The 23,073-nt window shown below is 43.9% G+C and overlaps 1 protein-coding gene across 5 annotated transcripts in view; it reads right to left on the reverse strand.

The window, feature by feature from the left end:
- GNAQ (G protein subunit alpha q) overlaps positions 1–23,073 on the reverse strand; it is a 220,151-nt gene that overhangs the window by 148,822 nt on the left and 48,256 nt on the right. For 2 of the 5 annotated variants that reach the window (XM_040988792.1, XM_040988790.1), the window contains exon 1: positions 7,359–7,623. The exons of 1 other annotated variant lie outside the window; for it this stretch is intronic. In XM_040988792.1, the coding sequence (XP_040844726.1) occupies positions 7,359–7,542 (184 nt within the window). In that variant the 5' untranslated portion in view covers positions 7,543–7,623. Of the gene's footprint in view, positions 1–6,006; positions 6,120–6,418; positions 6,745–7,358; positions 7,624–23,073 lie in introns of those variants that run through there. 2 more of the 5 variants (XM_040988794.1, XM_040988795.1) reach the window with 2 other exon arrangements.

Below are 23,073 nucleotides of genomic sequence, written 5' to 3' on the forward strand. Positions count from 1 at the left end.
ATCCTCTTACGGTATTTAATCTGCCAGTGTTTGAACAGATAATAAATGTTGTGGCTATCAAAACTAAGGAAGTAAATCAAATACAGCTGGCTGGCAATGAGACTGAACCAAGTAACAATTACCATGAACTGTGCTCGAGCGACCCAGCTACTGCTGCCAGCAGAGATCTTCACTTCAAATCCGACTTGGCCCTTGCACTACCTCGCCACCCACGTATATCCACTGCGAAGGAAACAGCCCATTGAGCCCTCACCACTCAGGGTCACAAGTGTTCAACGCTCTGTGACTATGGGATTCAAAAATTAGGGTGCAATGATTCTGGATACCATTTAATTGAGTGCAATAAAATGTTACGCTTCCTTCCAGGAAAAAAAAAAAAAGATTTAAGGTTTCTCAGAGGAAATTGTATCATGAAAACGGCTTCATTTCCTTATCACCTTAATTCTCCCGTGCCATTCTGAGAGAAGTCTAATTTCATCCTCTACTTGCATTTGACTGCAATAAGAGGGAGTGTCCTCGGGCAGAGAGGGGTCAGCTGGCTTTCCCTCAAAGTGGCACTGCACCATAACTAGATCTCTACTCTCTCCAGAATATTCTGTCCTCATTCTTCCTCGTTTGTTCAGCTCAGCCACATGCCAGGAGGTGTTGGGAGGATTTCAGTAAAGAGACGGTCACCCCCTTTCATACAATGTCACAGTAAAGGCATGTGTGCAAAGATGCCAGGCCTGGCAGCCACTCCAACACCCCTGCAGGGACTTCAGCACCGGGGGTGAGCGCCTTGACGCTTGATAAAGCAGAACAATTCCAAGAGTGGGCCGAGTTACACTGTTCAGTACACCGGCGTATGATTTTGCCCATGACTCCGAAGAATTTCCCGGCTCTTTGGACATTAAATCCTGATTAATTCAGATCAACATGCAAGAAGCCGTATCATATTTCAAAGAATGTCAGGAATTATGGGACAGAAAAGTAGGCTCCCAAAGCTGCAAAGGTCTTCAGGGTCTCTGACCTCAGGCTCTATGTTTTATTAAACACATACAAACTGAGGCACAAAGCTAGCAAGAGACCAGACTAGCTTGATTTTTTGCCACAGCACGACTAGGCTGACAGGATGCCACCACTCCCTGCAGTGTTAACCGCCAGCCCAGCAACAAAACCCTTCTAAGACAGGCACTAGCGGAATCCAGAGAAAAGTGCCTTCTAAGTATTCTGGGTGACCTGCTCAGTTGTCAATAAATTTGTTCCCGCATTGCATGAAATCTATTCAACAAGGCCCCTCCTGCGTAACCACCAAATCCACAGCCGCCCAGGTGCTAAGGCGGAGCCTGGTGCAGCCACGGGCACGGTGCGTTCTGTGTGAGCAAGGTGGAGATGGCTCAGACCGCAGGGCGGCAGCTTCGAAACAGCAGGAGTGGGCAGGCTGTCTAAAATCATTACTCCATAGCAAAGTCGTGAGAGACAAAAGGGAAACTTACATAACTGCAGGAAAGCACTTCCCATACATGACATGATGCTTTATTTCTATTCACGTACAAAACAAATGTGCATGACCTTGACTTCCAAAGCCAAATCCAGTACGCCTAGAATTTTGCTCAATAGTTTTCAAACCAACACACTAACAATCTGACCAGTGCACTTCGGAATGACTGAAACAGTCATTGATCTGGCCACTTCACATCACTTAGATGAATCTTACAGGTTAATCCAAACACTTTTTTATAGGTGTTATGTTTAATTTTACAGAGACAATAAATTTAAACTTTAGATTTATAAGACATAAAAGAAGTGCTCTTGATGCAAAGCAATAACTCGGCCTAAACATTTTCAGTAAGTTTTTTGCTTTAGATTTGTCCAAAATCATGACCCTACCAAGCAGCAGAACGCATGAGTGACAGAACTGCCTGCTCCCAAACAACACGGGAGGGGAGCTTCCTTCCTGAGCCGGGAGTCCCTGCCACAGTGCCCATGCACCCATCTTCTCTGGCCTCTGACTAGGGAACACTGTTTCTTAAGGCATGTTGTCTTCTTTAGCCACAGAAGAGCAAAAACAGTATGTGTGTTGAGCACTTTCTATCTGCCAGGTATGCTATGCTTGTTAACTGATTTTGCACTCCCAAAAATACTATAGATTAGCATTATTTAAAAATGATTACATTATGGGGTTGGCATGGTAGTCTAGTTCCAGCTGTTCCACTTCTGATCCAGCTTCCTGTTTACAGCCTGAGAAAGCAGCAGAGGCTGGCCTAAGATCTTGGGCTCCTGAACCCACACTGGAGACCCAGAGGATGCTCCTAGCTCCTGGTTTCAGATCAGCCTGACCCCAGCCATTGCAGCCATTTGGGAAGTGAACCACTGGATAAAAGATCCACGTCTCTCTCCATGTGTGTCTCCTTCTCTCTATAATAGTTGTTTCTTGTAATAAAAGTAAATATCTAAAAAATTACATATTAGAGATTGAGCATTCCTAACCCAAGATAGAAATCCAAAATGCACCCACATTTGAAACTTTCTGAACACCAAAACACTAAAGGCAGAAAATTTCCCACCAGACCAGAAATGACAGGTTCAACTGAAAAGCAGACACACTAAAAATGATAGGATTACCTTAAGGCTATGTAGATCTGGTGCCTATAAAACACAAAAATTTTTTTTTGTGCCTAAACCTACGTGCCATCAGCAATATACCTTATTATGTATGTGTAAACATTCCAAAATCTGAAATCTAAAATACTTGTGATTCCAAATTATTTCAGGTATGGGAGTTCAACCTGTATTTAACACATTCTCACACTATCTTTCCATCTTAAGTACCCTAGACCCCAAAACTGAAATACAACTGCCACCAAAACAGAGGAAGTTTCAAAATCACCACCAGAAAAATTCTTGATTACTTGTATAAATGTAAAGGCTCGGGCAACTTGCTAAATGTATGTCCCCATATAAAGTTAATCCCTAGCCCTCGTGACCCTGTCAGGATCCTGTCATAAATCCAAAGGCACGGTTTCCTTTCTCATGTTTTTGGAACGCAGGAAAAGCTGGGAAAATGGCTTCCAACTCCAGAAGAGGACCATTTCCCCTGTGGTGCCCGGATTCCCAGCTTTGGAAACCCTACATCCTAGGAGAAGATCCAGTCTTGGGGCAGACAGATCGGAGTCTCTTCTAAAGTTCCTCCCCAGTGGTGAGTCCCAGAAAGGGTCAAGATAGGAAAGACAGAAACAAAACAAAAAACCAAACCCAGCCTTTCACTCAACTCCCAGCCAAAGGAAGTGTGAGTTACTGAAGAGGTATGTGAGTAGGCGGAAGGCTAGGACTATTTTCAGTGAATACACAACCTGTGTTGGATTTGCATTCAGCATCCAATGAGACTCCTTAGGGATACTGCTAGGCCAGGAGGACAAGGTGTCTTTCTCTTTAATGTCAGCAAGGGACATCACACTACAGGAATTTGCTGGAACAAGAAAACGAAACAAAAAGTCATCCTCAGGGAGGCCTTATTCATTCTAAGTTTTGAGACAGGACTGTGGCCAAGTGCCTGGATGCAAAAACCACTGGAACAGAATAGGGAACCATGTAAGATGACATTCCCAAACAGTACTTAGAAGAGGGGTGACAGCTAATAAAACAGGCTCACATGATAGTACAACTGGTGACATGTTAGAAACAAATGCTGGCAGTGTAAGAACCAAATGATGAGAATAACCACACTAGGTAGGGCCCTTCCCCGTCCCTGAGGCATGGAACATGCAACTATCCACGCTACACACGGGAAAGAGCAGAGCCACTGTTGCATGTGAAACAATTAATGTGAAGCCAATGCTGTGGAGCAAAGGGAACTTTCTTGTTCTTTTCCAACTAGGTCAGATTCACAGGGACAACGGGGCTTCATGAGTAACTTGAGCAAAGCAAAGGTCAGCTATCTTCAGGCTAAAGGGGTAAGACAAGAGCGGGCTGCAGGCAGCAGGGAGCCATCTTATTTAATGCGGAGTGAGGCTGCTCCCTGACATGATGGGATAACAGAGAGGACCGTGGGCGCTCTGTGGCCAGGTGCAATCGAATGAGAGAAGGCAGGGTGTCTTCTGACAAGCATCTGCCGCCACATAAATGCTACTGCTGGCTATGCAGCCTGTGTGACACAGTCATCTTGTGGCAACTTACATAGTTTAAAGACTCTCGGAGCCGGTATGTGGTAGAGTAAGTTAAGTCACCACTTACAACACTGCTGTCTCATGAGCACTGGCTCCAGTCCCAGCTGCTCCACTTCTAATTCAACTCCCAACACCAGAAGACGGCCAAAGTGCTTGGACCCCTGCCATTCTAGCAGAAGACCCCAATGGAGCTCCAAATTCCTGGCCACTGGGGAAGTGAACCAGCAGATGTCTTTTTCTCTGTAATTCTCCCTTTCAAATAAATAAATCAATCTTTAAGCAGCAGACATGTTTTCACAAGGGCAGACACTACTGATTATGATCTTCGGGTGCCTTTACAAACACGTTCCTAAAAAGACATGGCTTGCCTTTATAAACGCCAGGTGGAGAAACCTCCCGACACTGCTGAGCAACAGTTTCCTGGTCTTTGTAACGGGAACGGTAGAGGAGCCACGGATGGGTAAACACGTTGGGAGAATGAGAAGTGCACTTGTTACCTTGAAGGTAAGAGATGCTCATGCCACACTCACTGCTGCTCTTTATTTTTGTTATTTCTCAAAATCCCCTCAAGGATAAAATCTTAAAACTCTTACATACTGCTCTATTTTTTTTTTTTACATGATTGGTTATGGGCTTATCTCCACCGTAACCCACTGCCAATACAAAGAAAATAAAGATTAGCTTTAACAATTGACCAAACAAAAATAAGCAGAAAAGTACGTCTCTAGCCCCAAGCCATAAAATATTCTGCTAAAACAACAATAAATCACTTTCAGGTTGTGCAACACCATGGGTCACTCTGGCCTATTCACTAATGTGGAAAATGTAGGAACTTCCTTTGGCAGTTATGGAATCAACAAGAGAACAATGATTACAGGAAAGGCTGGTAAATACTTTCTGAGGAAGCAACACATCACAAAATACTTGCTATAAGCTTAGGGATGTATCTTTTTGCTAGGTCAAGATTTTTTTTTCCTAAGATTTATTTGATTAGAAAGGCTTATTTACACAGAAGAAAGAGAAAGATCCTCCATCTGCTGGTTCACTCCCCAATTGGCTCAACAGCCCCAGCTCCCTAACCCAGGAGCTTCCCACGCAGGTGCAGGGTCCCAATGCTCTGGGCCGTCCTCCATTGCTTTCCTAGGTGACTAGCAGGGAGCAGGATGGGAAGCAGAGCAGCCCGGACATGAACTAGCACCCAAGGACTGATGGTGCTTGGAGGTGGAAGATAAGTCAGTTGAAGCAGGCTTCGCTGGTCACTTAGTCACCAAGGCTCTCTAAGGTCAGTCACAGGCTAACGCATCAACAGCCAGGCAGGGAAAGGACGTGGCAGGAGACCTGGGTTTTCAATGTGGGGCAACAGGCAGTTGTGAAGACTCAGGACAATTCCAAAGAAATAGGGCACAGGGGAGACCACTAGCTGTGCTCATGGACTAATTACCAAATTAGTAGTCTGCAACCTAACAAACTCCCTAGTTCTTTGATGATCTCCCTTTTTTCTTCCCAATCCAGAAGTACCCCAAACCATTATTAGAATGTGGTACTAACATTGAAACGAAAAATCAGCAGCAAGCACTTCATTGTTCATGGCCGGCGGTCAGAGGTGCGGGGAGTGTTCCAGGTGGGGGGCGTGTCCCAGGTGCGGGGAGTGTCCCAGGCGTGGGGCGTGTCCCAGGTGCGGGGCGTGTCCCAGGTGCAGGGCGTGTCCCAGGCGTGGGGCGTGTCCCAGGTGCGGGGCGTGTCCCAGGTGTGGCACACCACGAGCTGCATCAGAACCAGGGCAGCACAGCGCTTCCGGGGACCCCTGGGCCAAGTGCTCCATGTTAAAGGCAACTCACTCTTCTCGCTACAAGTAACTCACCTCACACGACTGTGCTGTCCACTCAAACTGCTCTTTCAGGCCAGTGTCCCCAGTGTTTCATCTAAATTTTCCAACTTCCAGTCTGTGACAAGTATTTTTCTTTCTTGTGGATTCTAAGCCAAAAGAATCGGTAGTTTCTATGTATTTGTGGTCTCATTTCTCATATGCATTTTTTTCTAGTTTGTCCTTGATACTTAGAGATAACAATATGTAATTCTTAAAAGTATGACATGCAAAATCTCCATAAAATACAAAGAAATTGTTAAATTAAATAGATTACTGGTGTCATTTGGGGCTTTACCAAGTTTTTTCCTATTATTTCTCTACATTGATCTGTCATTTTTATTATGCACAAAATATATATGAATAATATGCTTTTGAGGAAACAGTACAGATTCTTTTGAATAGTTACCAAAGCAGTTAATTTGCTTCACTTGCTATTTCATTTCTTCAAACAATGCAAGTCTCCATCAACACGGGAGTGATCGGTCCAAGAAAAGAGATGTGTTGCAGCAGCAAAATTTAACTGTCACTAACCACGCCAGCACGGATGAAGCTCGGAATCCTTTTCCCGGGAGATAGAGCACCAAGAGAAGTGCAGAACCGCATGATCGCACTGGTCCTCCGCTAGATGTGCATCGGTCTGCAGGGACAGGATCAAACAGGTGCTCCCCCAAGGGAGACTGAAGACACAGTATGTGCGTTATCATGATGGTGGTGATGGCTTCTTGAACCATGACACATCAGAGGTAGAGAAAAGAGCTCCCATCTCATGGAATGCTAGCAATAACTGCTGGCCAGGACCAAAACGGGAAGCTGGGAATACTGCTCGGCTCTCACGTGGGCGGCAGAATCGATCAGGCCATCACAGTTATCTCCCAGGATTAGCAGGGTGCTGGGACAGAAGTCACGCTGAAGATCTAACTCCAGTAGGACAGGCAAGTCTTTAACAGGCATCTTATCCTCACCGCTTACCCCACCCCAAGGTTTTCTTTCAAATAACATTTTTACTAAGAAGGAACACACACCTTCAAGTTTTGAAAAGTTAAGTATGGCTCCCCAAAGTAAAAAAGATCATTTTCCTTTGGGTTGATTTACTCCAGCAATCCCTAAAGCTGAGACAGTGAATCTTGTTACCAGCAAACATTTCGCCCACAGGAAAGCAAATAAGGCATAATAATAAAGATCATAACATCAGCAGATTCAATATCCACAAGAGGAAAGGGGTAATGAATTTGTGGAAGACAAGGACATTTAGTCTGTGACTGCCAGCCTGCTGTTAGACATGTCGCATTCCCTGCCCTGCTGCTTGGCCAAGGACAGACTGTGGGGCCCACCATCCTCCCTCCTACCCTGTTCATTCTTGTTCATAATCTGGGAAGGCTTTCTCTGCAGATGTCCAATGGTCTTTTCTCGCTGTGCTGCCTGCCATGCCCATGGCCTCCTGCCGTGATCAGTACTGCCCCTCGCAGGCCTGTGTTGTGACAGACTCTTAGCTGCCACGATGACCTTGCTTGCAGAGTCTCTGAAACACATCTTTGATCATCAGGAAGATTTCATTTTACTATTTTTTTAAGTTTTTTAGGGGCCAGTGCTGTGGTATATCAAGTTGACCTGCTTCCTGTGAGGCCAGCATCAAACAGAAGTGCTGGTTTGAGTACTGACTGCTCTGTTTCCAATCCAGCTCTGTGCTAATGCATCTGGGGAAAAAAAAACTGGGCCCCTGTCCTAGTGGAAGATATGAGAAAAACTCCAAGCCAGCCCTGGTCACTGCAGCCATTTGGAGAGTGAACCAGTGAATGGAAGATTGATCTCTCCCCCCTCCCCACCCCCCCGACTGTATCTTTTTCTCTGCGTGTGTAACTCTGCCTTAAAAAACATACATATCTGCTTTTCAAAGCTTGGCCTTCAGCCTTGCTGGGAGCTCTAAAGAGCAGCTTTACCGCTGAGGACCTTCAGGAAAGAGGATGCTAGTCTGTGTGGCACAGCAGGTCACACCCTGCGCCTCCCTGCTCAGACACCCCCCAGTACTGACCATGATGGGGACAAAGGATTCTCTAGATGGCACCTGCGCAGGCCACATCACAAAGGCCCTGTGCCCCTCATGCTCTCCTTGGGGTACTTGAAGGCCACAGCAAGCACTTTGCGGTGCTTGTTCTGGAATCTGCCTGGAACCTGCTCCTCTGCAGCCAAACCTAGGCTCAGATTGGTCTCTGTTCAACCCTTCAGGGTGCCCAGCGCGCCTGGCCCTGATGATGAATTCCCCCTTCTGAGCCACTCTTATCATCAAAAGCTGACAATACATGCCTCAGTGTGGATCATCTAAGGGTTTGGTTTGTTTGTTTTTAAGGACAGAAATATTCTGGAATGAGGCAGCAATGAGGCTCCATACAACTCTGAGAATATATCAACCATTGAATTGCATGCTTTACAATTCCATCTTAGAATTTGGCAGTTAGCATATTTAACAAAAATCAACCACTGAGTTGTATGTTTTAAAATGGTGAACTTTAGGTTATATCAATTTCAAATCAATGTCAAAAAAAATAAGAACTGAAACTGTGGACATAAAGAATCAGGGTCCAATGCAGCAGTCTAGTAGCTAAATCCTTGCCTTATAATCACCAGGATCCCATGTGGGCACCGGTTCATGTTCCAACTGCTCCACTTCCCTTCCAGCTCCCTGCTTGTGACCTGGAAAAGCACTAGAAGATGGCCCGGAACCCTCAGGACCCTGCACCCACATGGGTTACCCAGAACAAGCTCCTGGCTCCTAGCTTCTGATCGGCAAAGTTCTGGCTGGCCCTTACAGCCACTTGCGGAGTGAACTAGCAGAAGGAAGATCATTCTCTCCATCTCTCCTTCTCTGTCAATCAACCTTTCCAACAAAATTAAATTAATCTTTATTAAAAGTGGGGGAGGGGAAGAATCGTAGACACCAGGATATTACTTTCTGGGTATAACGTATTTCAGAGGCCCTTCAGTTACGTCCCTCTCAGAGAAATCAACCACTAAATTCAACATGTGGAATCATAGCCCTGCCTTCTCTCTAGAGAACTCAAAACTAGATGTGTTTTAAGTGTCTCCCAATTCTTATATAAATGAGAATGAATGTATCAATGTCCAAGGTGTTCATTTACAATACAGTTTCCTTCCACTGGGACGCCAAAGTCTACCTGGAACAACCTAATGCAATAACAAAGGAAAAGAGTCATTTAAATTACACCATTAGACAAGGCAGTGACATTCGATGTATTTAATGTATTTCCCAGACACTATCTCAAATGCTTTCCGCTTCCCAATCAACAGCACTGCTCTGTTCTAATAGATCTGGCCATCAGATGTAATTGGCCTTCAATTACATTTCATTCCAAATTAATCTTCATAAGCGTACCAAGCCAAGGCAAAGACAATGTTGTTTGCCAAAGCAGACAGTGATGGGCTGGGCCTCTTAAAGAGAACCCTGCAAGAACACTAGGGCCCCTGGTTGAGTAATCCCCTTAACGTGGGGATTTTATAGGAAATCGCCACCTGCGGGCAAGCTGGCTCTGCTCGCACAGGTTCTGGGGAAGTGATGTCACCACCAACTGTACCCACATGGCCACACACCAACAGAGAGCACCCTGCTCCCCAGTGGTGGGTGCACAATCACACATCCATGTGTTCTCAATGGATGCAGTTACTCTCTGCAGACTGCCCTCCGCTTCCGGGAGCCACAGTGACTCCTCCTTAGCTCAGAAGTGCATTCCATTTTATTCTGTCTTACACAAGCCCTGCTCCCGCTCTATCCCCAGTCCCTCTGGCTTTGCCACCTGCAGGTGGGAAACACAACTGTGGCTCTCAATGATTTCACACCCCTGTGGTTCCCTGTAATTTCCTAACACACTCGAATGATCATCCAGGGCCTAAAGCAGCAATTTAAGAATTTCTGCTGGACTCAAAGTTAATGCAACCATCAAAGTTTCCAATTTAAACTCAGGCATTAGTTTGCTCATTGTCCCTTTATATACAATTAGGCTGATGAGCCTGCCAATTTATCACTCCCAACACTAAAGTATAAAATTAAGGCCAACTTGCAAACACAAAAATCATAAAACGTAGATGCCCACATGATGCAATAAATGAGACATTCAATACTTTATTCAGTGAAGGAAAAAAGCGGTAGAGAAGTACATTAACCCCACATACAAAACATCAAATATAGTAACCCATAATGTACACGCATTATACTTAACACATTATGTGCATACATGTGTGGGCATATGTTATGGGCTTATTATGAAATTTAGAGAAATATTCAAGAGTTGGATTCCCTCAGTTGTGCCACTGTAACCTGTCTGGGGAGCGAACCGCCAGATGCAAGATCTCTGCCTTTCCTTCCCTCTTACAATCTTTCAAATAAACAAAAATTTTTTTAAGTGATAAAATGCAGTACAAATAACAAACTATATTTTCAAACTGAAACTGCTACACTGACTAGCAGAGATGTAGACAGATCTCCTGCAACAATGGAATCACAGAAACAGACTTGCTGCCCATCAACCCTGAATAAACTACGTAGACCTGCCCCATCCCACCCTTTCTCCAAGTGTAAAACAGCATGCTACTGAGAGAATGTTGTAGAAGCCCTTGTTCCGTCCACGTGAGTGCCCCGGCTTTCCATGGCAACGTAGGTCAGAAGACAACATGACGTATTCCCAGCAGGTGCACCAGAAAACAACTAATGAAGCAAAGCCTGGACTGACAGATAACAAATTCAATGTGGTTTGCCTCTAGGAAGTGCAGTTAGATTTTGTCCATGTCTATTTAATATATGTTTGTTCCCCATGGATTTGTTATTTTAAAACAGAGGACTTCAAAAAGTTTGTAGAAAGTGGAATTAAAAGATAACATATATTTTCCAAGCACCTCTTCTACGTAATACAGGAGATGGAAATTTTCCAAGGATCTCTTATCTGTAATGAATTTTGACGAAAAATTAATAACTGAAACAGTGTTTCTTTAAAGTCTTGACTCTTCCTTTTGATATTCCAAAGGCAGGGATGGTGGCGAGTAAAATATGATATGCACCAATCATTGGCCACAACACAGGTATGTGGAACCGGAGTGTGGAACTAGTGTTAAGAATGTGGGGCTGCCCTCCTGTAGCCCTTGACCCGTATCACCCTAATCAACAACGTAAAAATCATCAAAACTTGAAATAATTTTTTAAAATGCAAGGCTGTGGTGCCTACTCTGGCTATGGCAGGTGCTAAGTACGATGCAGTTGGTTCCATTAGCCAAGTAAGCAGTATCAGAGAAGCCCTCCTGTGGTTGCATGCTACATAATCCTCAGGCTAAAATCAGTTATAGCACAAGATAAATGCTACCCTTAACATTTCTGGAAGGCAGTCTGGAAAAACATGTACTTGAAAATACTCACTGTGGCCAGCCTGGTGACATAGCACGCTAATCCTCTACCCACAAGCATGCCATCCCATGTAAGTGCCAGTTCTAGCTACTCCCATTTCCTATCCAGCTCTCTGCATGTGGCCTGGGAAGGCAGTGGAGGATGGCCCAAGTCCTTGGGATTATATACCCACATGGGAGACCCAGAAGAAGTTCCTAGCTCCAAACTTCAAATCTGTTCAGCTCTGGCCATTGCAGCCATTTGGGGAGTGAATCAATGGATAAAAGGCCTCTCCCTCTCTCTTTCTCTCTCTCTGTGCCTCTGCTTGTCTCTCTATAAAAACTGCCTTTCAAATAAAAATTAAATTTAAAAATGCTCAATCCCTTTTTCATCCAAAAATTACATTAGTAGAACTTTGTGACAGGAGGAAAAGAACAGAAAATTAAGCAAATAACTTACATAAAAATGAGCACTCAACAATTTAAAGCCAACTGGAAATAATGTAATTATTCATTACTGGCAACTGATGAACTAGAGCATTATACATTTATCTGAGAAAATGCTGCGCAACTCACAAAATTATACAGATATGGTTTAATCGATATAAAAAGATATTCAGAATTTACCAGACAATTAAGAACACATTTGTTCAAATAATTTATGTAGTGTGGTGTGTGTGTGTGTGTGTGTGTGTGTGTGTGTGTGTGAAAAAAAATGTTCGGGACATCAACCAAAAACATTTTCTGGTATTGCACGTCTATATTCAGATCATCATGCTACTTACTGGTCACATGGCATATTGTAAATTTTCTTCCTATAATACTTACACAGCAAAACAGAACAAATAAAAGACTGCCACTGATGTCAGTTTTATATCTTAAAGACACATAAATAATTTCTACATGATTTCATAGTCTTTCAAAGCATTTTTTAAAAATGGGAAAAAATGCATCAGGCTAGCATAGAAAACCGCAAAAGAATTTACAAGAATTATGTAATTTATAAGAGGCAGGCACTGTGACACAGCACAGGAAGCCACAAGTCAGGATGTGGCATCTCTAATCAGAGTGCCCGGTTCAAGTCCCAGATGTTCCATTTCCAATAAAGCTCCCTACTAACGTGCCTGGAGAGGCCGAGGAAGAGGACTCAAGCCCCTTGGCGTGCACGCACGCGCGCGCACACACACACACACACACACACACACACACACACACACACACACACGGAAGACCAGATGGAGGTCCAGGCTCCTGGCTTCCGCCTGGCCCAGCCTTGGTCACTGTGGCTATTTGCTGAGTGAAGCAGCAGATGAAAGATACTGCTCCATCTCACCTTCTCGCTGTTAACTGCATTTCAAATAAATAAATGAAAATCTTTAAACACATATAGAGAAATAAGTTATCAAGCAAGTCAGATGTGGAAAATTTTCAGTACATACTCTCCTATGTGTGCTTGATTTTAATTAAAAATAACTCCAGTAAAAACTAGAATAAAAGTGGACAGGTGAGATGGTTCTTTCTCTGAGCTCTGTAAATCTGCCTTTCCCTCAGGAGAAAGAGAAATAAATTTTAAGGAGAAAAAAAAAAAGCCCTAGAATAAAAGCAGCTACATCCCAGGTTTAAAAAAGAAAAAGAAAGCTTCCTCAAACTCCAACAATACAAAGCTAGACGGTATCCCCATCGTACTCCTGACCAGACAAGCAGGTCTGCTACTGTGACTCCTTCAACATCACACTGCAAGTTCCAGCCCAAATAGTAAGAATTTAAATGAAAAAAGCAAAGCCAGAAACAAATTACTATTGAAGAAAATTATTACTGAAGAAAAAAGCAGAAACGCTATAACTGAAAAACTATTGGTATAAATATAAAGGGAAAACTGTTAAGATAAAAAGAGAAAACTATAAATGACAAGCTATAATAGACGTTATGAGATCTTCTGTAAATACTTATCAACTATCTACAATGGTAAATTCAGAAACAAAAGCTAAAGACACAACTGTGAAACTGTATCAATAGAAAGACCCAGAAAATACTTCAGTCTGATAAAGAACAAAATCTCCTCATCCTCTTTTTGCCCCCGTGTCTATGAACAGAAGCAAGGCAAGCAGCATCAGTCTCTCTTTCCAGCAACTCCGTTCATGGATTTTATGAGCCCACTTACAAATGTACAGAAATCAACAGCTTTTCTATAATGAGCAAACATCAGTGACAAGACATAATTTTAAAATGGCCTGTTCGCTACAGCAACCAAAAACAAAATCTGAAATATCTAGAAATAAATTCAACAGGAAATGTGTGGGACCTATATAAATAAAAGCACACGATTTCACTGACTGAGGTAGAAAAGAGGAATTTGAAACGGAAAGGGAGTGAGGGGGAAGCACACCACATCAGCGGATGGCAGAAGTGTAACATTTTCTCTCAATTAATTTATATATTTAGTACAATCACATTCAATATACCAATGAGATTTTTTTTTTAGAAGTTGACAAAATGATTCTCAATTTCATGTGAAGAATTTTAAATGTGTGAACATGGCCAAGAATCTTCTTTCAGTTAAAAAATATAACGAACCTATCCAAAAGAGAACGCTTGACATCATCCACTCATGCTCAGACACGCGTGGGCTGACAGCCTGGCTCCCCTGCCCTGCTCCGCCTCGGCCTGTGTGCAAGGCTCCAGGGACGGGGCTCTGTTCCTACACACAGCCAGGCAGCCAGCATACATCCTTATCACTTTTCACCAGGAACGTCAGGGCAGGTCTTCCCAAACGAAAGAAAACTCTGAGGTACGTCAGAGTTATCAACAAGAAGAGCAGAAACTCATCAGCAAGATTTCACGTGCATGTTGAGGTTCAAGTTCATTCTTGAAGGAAGTAGCTCGAGAAAGGACTTAAGGAGGAGATTCAGCGAACTTATCTCACAGGTCTTCACACATAAAACCCAAACCATGGAGCATCCGATGAAAGTCCTTTCTGGGCTACTCAGACGTAATATGATAGAGTTTAATTTCCTTAAGTGATTAAATGTTAACATCTGGCTTCCTGTGGAAACCCAGAGATGAAATCCATGGTGCTGAGTAACATCTCCTTTCATCTTTATAGCATTTTAGGGTAGAACTCATTCACCCCGCCATTATAGTTCCTCATGGTTCTCCACTGGATGGAAACAATACATGAATGAGAGGCTGGGCCTGCCTACCCTGCCGGTGCAGATAAACACACTGAAGAGCCTCAGAGCTTGCCATGTGTCACAGAGCAGGGGGCTGCTGTCCAAGCTGGGGCTGAGCTTTCAACTTGTGGGGTCTTAAGGACCTTTCCACCAATACCAACAGCCAGGGGACTAATGAGACCCACTTTTCCAGCATATTACTTCATATTAGCAAAACTCACCAGACAGCTGTCTTTTAAAAAATAATTAAGATTTTTTTTATTTGAACAATTTACAGAGAGAATAAGAAACAGAGAGAGAGAGAGAGAGATCTTCTATCTACTGGTTCACTTCCCAAATGGCCACAATGGCCAGAGCTGAGTCTGTATGAAACCAGGAGCATTTTCCAGATCTTCCACATGGATACTGGAGCCTAAGGATTTGAGCCGTCCCCAGCTGCTTTTCTAGCCCATAAGAAGGGAGCCAGGTCAGAAAAGGAGCAGCCGGGACTAACACTGGCACCAAAACTGGGACCCATAAGGGACGCTGGAAGTGCAGTCTACTGAGCCACAGCACTGTGGTTTCTGTCTTGAACAATTTCACACTGCTTGTTCCAAGAGGGACCCATCATCATAGCTTACTGTGTGCGTGCTAAACCACGTGCTCCAATCTATCCTGAGGACTTCAAAGACATTCATGTGACCTTTCCAGCACTTCCCACAAGGCAGGTACCAGTTGCTGAGAGCTCCCTGACAGTGGAGACCCACAAGCTTTGCTCCAAGGCCTGTGCAAGGCTGCCTAGTCCCCAGCAACACACCTGCTAACACATATCTGTCTCTCTCTGAATAGACCAAAGCCAGGTAAGAGGACTCTCTGTAACAATTAAAAATTCATGTAATGGCCCAACCTAAATTACCCAGATAAGGCTCAAGTAACAAACTGCTAAGCATGGCTAATTGCTGTTTTTTCGCTCTCTGCTATAATGGTTCAGGCATGGATACTCAGCTAAATCTTTTTTCTTTTTTATAATGCTTTATTTATGTGGAAGCCAGAGTTACGAAGACAAGGAGAGACTGAAATCTTCCACGCACTGATTCACTCTCCAAATGGCTACAATGGCCAACAGTCAGGTCCAGACCAAAGCCAAAAGCCAGGAACTTCCAAGTCTTCCACATGGTACAGGGGCCCAAAGACCAGGGCCACCCTCCATTGCTTTTCCAGGCACGTTATCAGGAGGAGCACTGGAAGTGGGGCCACTGGCTATGTCTTTACGTCAGCCCCCTAAGGCAATCTTTACTGTATTTTGTTGCACGCCTGAAGATATTATCGTGCAATGTCTGAAATTACTCTATTAAAAAAAAGCATAGCCTGAAAATAATAAAGTAGGCCATTATCCGTGAAGCCCACCATGGCAAGCTTTCCCTTAACTGCCACAGTTTCGTTCAGACCACCCTTGGTTCTCAGTCTCATGCTGGATATTTATCTGAGTGACCAAATTACAAGTTCCATGCAGGAGACAGCTCAAGGGAACCTTGACTTCACAAATAGCTAACTCAACATCTTTTTGGTGATCTAGGATTAAATGCAATTAAAATGTTTACTAAGGCAAACGAAAAGCACGCCTTTTCTTTTTCCCCTTCGATTGATGTGTAATACCTTACACATAGTGGAAACACCTTTCAATGCTTTGAGGACAAGGTGGAATAGGAGAAGAAGATGGTCAGTCACGGTTCAGCTCACAGTGCACAGGCCACGCTGAAGAACAGGGAGTCAGGAGTTGAGGCAGTCCTTCCAAGAGGCACAAACATGGCATCCCAAGGACTTTACTCATCCATCGGGCTTATTTTAAAGTCTGCACAGTAGCGTCTCACATTTCCAATGAGCCGGCAACATTTCAAATACAATAGATGTCACATAACCAGATTTTCAGTTTTTCTGGAAAAACTGGAAGCTCTAACAACCCTAAAAACTCGCTCTCCAAACACAGTGACAGGTGAAGTAACAACAGCTTCAATGAGCCAAGACCTTAAGCAATTTAAGCCTCACCCAGACACTGCCACACCACCAAAACGACGCACCTATAACCTAAAGAGTGTGACTGCAAAGCCTCGGGCGCAAGCACCAGCAAACCAGCTGCAATTGCTATGCCGGATGTTCCTCCTGCAGGGGTAAGGCCAGAGTATGCTCGGCTCCTTCTGCCTCCAGTATCTCAAAAGATAAGAGTAATTTAGAAACTAGGGCAAAGAGAGGCAAAAAGAGATATGCTGGCTCAAGGAGTCGGTTGGTTAAACCCTCGTAAGCCACAGAGTTTCCTCTCTGGTTAGTTCTTCCCCAACCCTTCTCCACTGTCCGTTTTCTACCCTGAACCCCATTGCTGCATTGCAGATTTCAGAATTCTACAGACTAAGGCTTTAGGCAAACATCCTGAAATCAGCCCATTCTCCAAGAGCTTCCTCGTCCCCCAACAAGCCTCTCCCTTGACTGCCCACCTGGAGGCGCCAAGAACACAACTATATAGCATGGTTTCCGAGGTCAAAACAAAACCCAGTCCCTGCTTGAAAAACAACCACTGCAGCCATTGTTCAACCCCCAGGCATCTAGAGCGCTCCTCCAGAAAAGTCAGAATTTCCCCTTTCGGGAAGTTCCAGAGAGGAAGTCAGTGCCACAGAAAACAAAGGCCAGGCAGGCTTCCACGCTCCTGATGTCCCAGGCAGCCCCCACTAGGAAGCAGGGGTCCCAGGGACTCAGACACCCTAGCTAGGGTGCAGGCCCACAGCTGTCAGCACCAGGCTCAGGCAGGAGGAGCCCTTGAAATTGACATGTTTGAGGAAGGGTCTTGCTTGTTCTCTCTGCATTGCTGGGATCTGAAACTCAATTGTGAAACCAGCTGAACGCATCAACAGGACTGTGAGTACAGGCTGTCAGCACACTCCAACTTACTGATGTCTTAGTTCCTTGGAAACAAGAAGCTCCACTGTGGGCAATGACAAATTTCCTGGTGGCCAAGCAATGACAGCAATGTAATCAATAATACATGCGGAAAATTGTTGCTGACACTGAGTTTGCATCCAATGCTGAAATCCTTTTTTTCTACAATTATTTGAAAAACACTTCTTCACGTGCAGAACCTTGGTAATAAATAGGTCTTTGGGCATATGACTTCCTTCTTCTCCTTGTTTCCATTCGTGTTAACCTGTGCTAGCCTTCAGCAGTTATCAACATGTTTCCATTTATGTTAACTGAACTGCAACAGGCTTTCACTGTATCTCCTGGAGTTGTCAACCTCAGACAGCTCCTTCTCCACTCACCGCCTCCCCCGGACCTCGCTCATTCACACTGACTTCACCTCTGACTTGCTCACACAAGTTCTGCAGTTGGCTAAGCTCTGTTTCTTGTTTCTGCAGCATTACCCGGTACTTCATGACATCTCACCACGGAAGAGGAGGAAATTAGCATCCCCACGTGTCCCTCCGCCACCTGCCTGCCTCTCTTCCTCCTCCTTTCCAGCCAAGGACTTCTGTCTGTTCTCCCACTCTCTGTACCTTGCCAGGTTTTTAAACCTTGGGATAACTGGGGTTTTTTTTTCCCCCCTGAAGCTATAATTACACCTTCTTCATCTTGTGGGGATTAGCCAATAAACTGCTCTGCTACATGTACAACATAACGATTATGTAAATATTACTTCCTGCCAAACCAAGAGCAATGATCAATGAGCCTGGCAAATAGGTTCTTTCCTTATATCCCTTGGGATGCTCAAAATTACACCAAACTTTACTTTCTTCACCTTTAAGAAAACAAACATCTAAGATGCCAGTGCTGTAACACAGCAGGTTAAATTATATATATATATAATTATATAAAGCAACTACGATATACACCTGTCCTCATTACTACTTGAGTCCGTGTGTTTTGCTTTGTTTTTTTAATCAAAACTACATTCACATTGCCTCCTACTACCTAGTATTCATCCCTCTATAGTAAAGAAGTGCTCATTATTTCAAAAGCACAAAGGGAACATTTATTAAGCTAAACAATTAGGCCAATGAAAAGAACCCCCGAGGCCCAAACACTCCAGGGTGGCATGCCCAAGGGAAAACCCAAGACACCAGCTAAACAGATCAATCACTTAGCAGGGCTGGTTCTTCTTCTGTTGCTATACGAAGGCTCGCTGTACGATTAGTTCAATGGCTATCTGACATGTTGGTGCTGATTTGCTTAAAAGCAACAACATGTACATAAACTATGCACACAAAATGTGTGTGGCCATGTTGCAAAGCAGAAAATGGGGCACAACATTAAATAAAAAGAAAGTTGTTTGCTCCTAGTGACAAATTAATTTCTAACATAGACAAAATTAGAGGAGAAGCAGTGTTGTACAATATCAACAGCTGGACAGGGACACCGTGTTGAATTCAAATCCAGCACAAACAACACTCTCTGCAGACTGACCTCAGGCCTTCAGAGAATTTCTCAAGTTTCCCCGAACCTGTTATTTTCCTAACCTGCACGCCAGGCACAGACAACACCGTTCTGTACAGGCAAAATGAGACAATGTGTATAAACCAATCAGCATAGTCAGCACTCAGGCTATATCTTGGGTTTCTGGGATCAAGAGTTTCTCCCAAGAGCTACACGTGAAAATCTTTGCTAAGTGAATTTGGGGTATCAGGCGCTAATTTGTTCAGGTCCCAGGAAAACATGTGAGAACAGGGGGAGGGCTAGAATGATAAAGAATCAAATCATAAAATTAAACAAAAACGACCCAGTAAAGACAAGGCGTGTAACACCAGACAACAAAGACGGTCCTGGACATTACTACAAATTTCTTTACAGTAAGCCTCTCTTGAACATCAAAAATCAAAAAAGGTTCCTTCCAGGATTTCAATTCTGAACTTCATCTTAACATATTAGGATATGTTTGACAAGCAGTATGCAAACAATTCCTTACCACAGACAATGAAAACTCAAGGGAAAGGCAGTTGGTATGGTGATGGACACACCACTTAAAATGCCCACATTCCCGTATTAGAGAACTTTCATCTGAGTGCCAGCCCAGCTTCCACTCCCAGCTACCTGCTAATGTGCACCCTGGGCAGCTCACAGCTCAAGCACCTGAGTGCTTGCCACTCAAAAGAAGTAGACTGAACTCCTGGCTCCTGGCTTCAGCCTGGGTCAGGCTTGCCTGCTACAGGCATCTGGGGAATGAGCCAGTAGACCGATGGTGTGTGTGTGTGTGTGAGTGTGTGTGTGGAGAGTCATCTGCTAACGGAAGATCTTTCTGCCTTTCCAATAAAAATAAATTTTTTTTAAAAAAGTCTATAATCTATCATTTATATGAATTGTCAGTTTTTTACAAGGGCTCTTTATAAATCACTATATGAACCAGACTAGAAAATCTTGAGCTCTGGAAGCTGAACACTCCATACTTTGATATGCATGTAAGACTCACACCAGAAGCCTAGGACCACTCAAACATCTCTCCTGAGAGCCTGACAATACCAGCTCTCTGTCATGGATTTTATTCCCTTTCCATCTGCTTTCACTTACTTAGTTCATCAATAATTTAAACCTGAAATGAAACCTTTTGTCAAGAGGCTATTGATTACTAGACTCCCTATACAATCACAAAAAAGTAATTTCTACTTGAAAGAGGGTGATGATCCGATACATACCTAACAATGTCCACCTCTATGTTACCATAGTAAAATACATTATTAAGTAGGCCTTTTCTTCATTTCATTTGCCTTCCCCATTTCTCAATAAGGAGAATACTAAACCTGTTTATATTCCTACTCATGGTCAGTATTTTTTTTTAAGATTCTTTTCCTTGGAAAGGCAGATTTTACAGAGAAGGAGAGACAGAAAGATCTTCCATCCACTGGTTCACTCCCCCAAGGAGCCTAGACAGTGGGAACTGAGCTGATCTGAAGCCAAAAGCCTCTTCCCACTGTCCCACACGGGTGCAGGGTCCCAAGGCTTTGGTCCATCCTCTACTGCTTTCTCAGAGCAAAAGCAAAGAGCTGGGTGGGAACTGGAGCAGCTGGGACATGAACCGTCACCCACAGGGGATCCCGGCACGTAAAAGATGAGGATTTAGCCACTGAGCCATTGCACCAGGCCTAATTTGCCATCAGTATCCTTGTAGATGATAGTATTTCTCTTTATCAGGCAATACGAAAGGAAAATGGTGGGTGTTTAAAACATTCTTACTTCCAGTTATCATGAGAAGCAAAAGAAAGAAATTAAAGTCACTCATATGGTTAATGATCACTTCAACTATTTGGGAAATTCATGTCAACCTATACCTTTCGACCGAGTCCAGTACAAAGCAAGCAAGCAGGAAAGACTACAACATCCCAAAGCAGGGCACTGTGGCAGGTGCAGATGTACAGGCACAAAAATAGCACTGACTATATACCAAGTGAATTCACAGGAGCTCATCGACTCCTGCTACGGCCTCTACTGTTAACAACTAGAACAGTCCTGGGAGCCAGAGTGGATTGAAACAGCTATCTGGGCTTAAGCAGTTGGCTCTATAGTTAGGCTACTGTCTCTTATCCTGCTAATTGAGATCCTCGGAGGGAATGGTGATGGCTCAAGCTGCTGGGTCTCTGAAAGCATCCTCACTGATATACTAGCTCCCGGCTTTGGCATGCCCGCCTCAGGCTTTTCAAGTAATTGGGGAGTGAACCAGCAGATGACAGTTCTTTGGCTTATTCTCTCTCTCTCTTTCTCTCTGCCTTTCAAATGAAAAAAAAAAAAAAAATTTTAACTTCATGTCATTTGCCAATTTTCTTTAATTTCCTTTCTCTTATGTTTCATGGTTACTTCTCACATCCCTAGTCTTAAGGGAACACGATTAGTCACTTCTCAAGAAGTTGTTAACTAGGTGTTTGTCACTCTTCATACTGTTGTTAGCAAAGCACAGAAATGAGGAAGTACTCTGCTGTGTGGCTTTACCTTGATTCTAATTCTGTATCATTTCCAGAAGGCCACTTAACTGCTTGACCATCCCTAAGAATGACGGCAAGCTGTAAAGGCAGGCATGTGGCAAGTCTCTGACGTGACAGGCTCCAGGAGCTTCTTGGGCCTCTGCGCACAGCTCCCGGTCATAGGCCATCTTGGCTGTGTGACTCAGGCTGCTGTCTGGGGCCTGGGGCCACCTGAACCACCCGGGCCCTGACTGGTCAGCCTACGGTCAACATGTCACAGAGATGGATTAGACAACCTACAGCACACTGACACCACTGCCAACAGGCACCCACCGCGTCTGTCCGTGTGCTTAGCCAACGTCTGCTACAGGACAGTTTTAGCAAAGCAACATCATTGTTCTCAGAAAGGGTTTCACGGAAAGGAAATGATCCTGGTCTTTGTAGGGAAGCAGTGCAGCTCAAACTGCACTCAAAACAGTATGTGCCACATATACGTGTGAGTGTGTCATATACATATGAAACCATTTGACCAGTGAGGTAAGCATAATTTTAAAATTCTATATTGTGGGCCAATCTTCTGACTTGAGAAGTGGACTGAAGACCCATCTATTATAGCAGCTTTCAAGAGCTATTGCAACCTCACAGGGATGGGCCACGTGCAACCTCACTCTACATGTTTCTGTTGGCTTGGCAGAATTTAAGAAAGACAAGAGCTTCCATCAACTGGCTCACTGCCCAAATGGCCACACACAACAACGGGGGCTGGGTTGCCCAAAGCTGGGAGCCTGGAGCTCTATCCAGGTCTCTCAAGTTGGTGGCAACGGCCCAAGTCCATGGGGTCATCCTCCACTGCTTTATGGGACAAGATGCTGGACAAGAAGTGGAATAGCCAAGACTTGAACTGGTAACCATTTGAGATGCAGACTCTGCAGGCAGTGGTCCATCCTGCGGTCAACAATGCTGGAAACCTGGGGAGGAGAGCTGACAATCCTGCGCTGGAATGACTATAAAGTCTCCTGGGAGAAGTAACTGTGACCTCAACTAAAAAGCTTTTCTCTAAATATTTATAGTCCCTTGAAGTTTCAAGATAACAAAAGCAAATTCTCTATATGTATCAAATAAATTATTGTCTTAAAAAGACCAATACATATGCTAACAAGATAATCTTTTTTTTTTTTAAGAAGTGCCTTGGAGAAAGTGTATAAATGGGTCCCTAACTGGTACCTAGGCAACGGGCCAGTGCGTGCTCAGATGACCCCGCACTCTTACTGTACTGATGCAGAAAGGACTGAAGCAACTGCACAAACTGCCTACACAGAAACAGACATTCTGTTTTCAGCCCAACAGCTAGTTCTGTACAACTGTATGAACTCAAACTCAATAGTAACAATTACTTGGTATACACTTACATATTACTGAATACCAACATGCAGTACTTTCTAAGGTTCAACCAGAACACAAAACAGGTCGAAGTCTGAAAGAAGTCCAGCTGTAAGTCATTCTTTGGGAAAGATTTATAAGCATCACCTATTGCCCACGAGCAGACTTATTTAAGCTTCTAATACTCTCTGCCACCATCAAATTATCACAATAATGTT

Source organism: Ochotona curzoniae, unplaced genomic scaffold, assembly GCF_017591425.1.
Source record: "Ochotona curzoniae isolate NIBS_2020 unplaced genomic scaffold, NIBS_Ocur_1.0 contig_50, whole genome shotgun sequence".
Taxonomy (NCBI): domain Eukaryota; kingdom Metazoa; phylum Chordata; class Mammalia; order Lagomorpha; family Ochotonidae; genus Ochotona; species Ochotona curzoniae.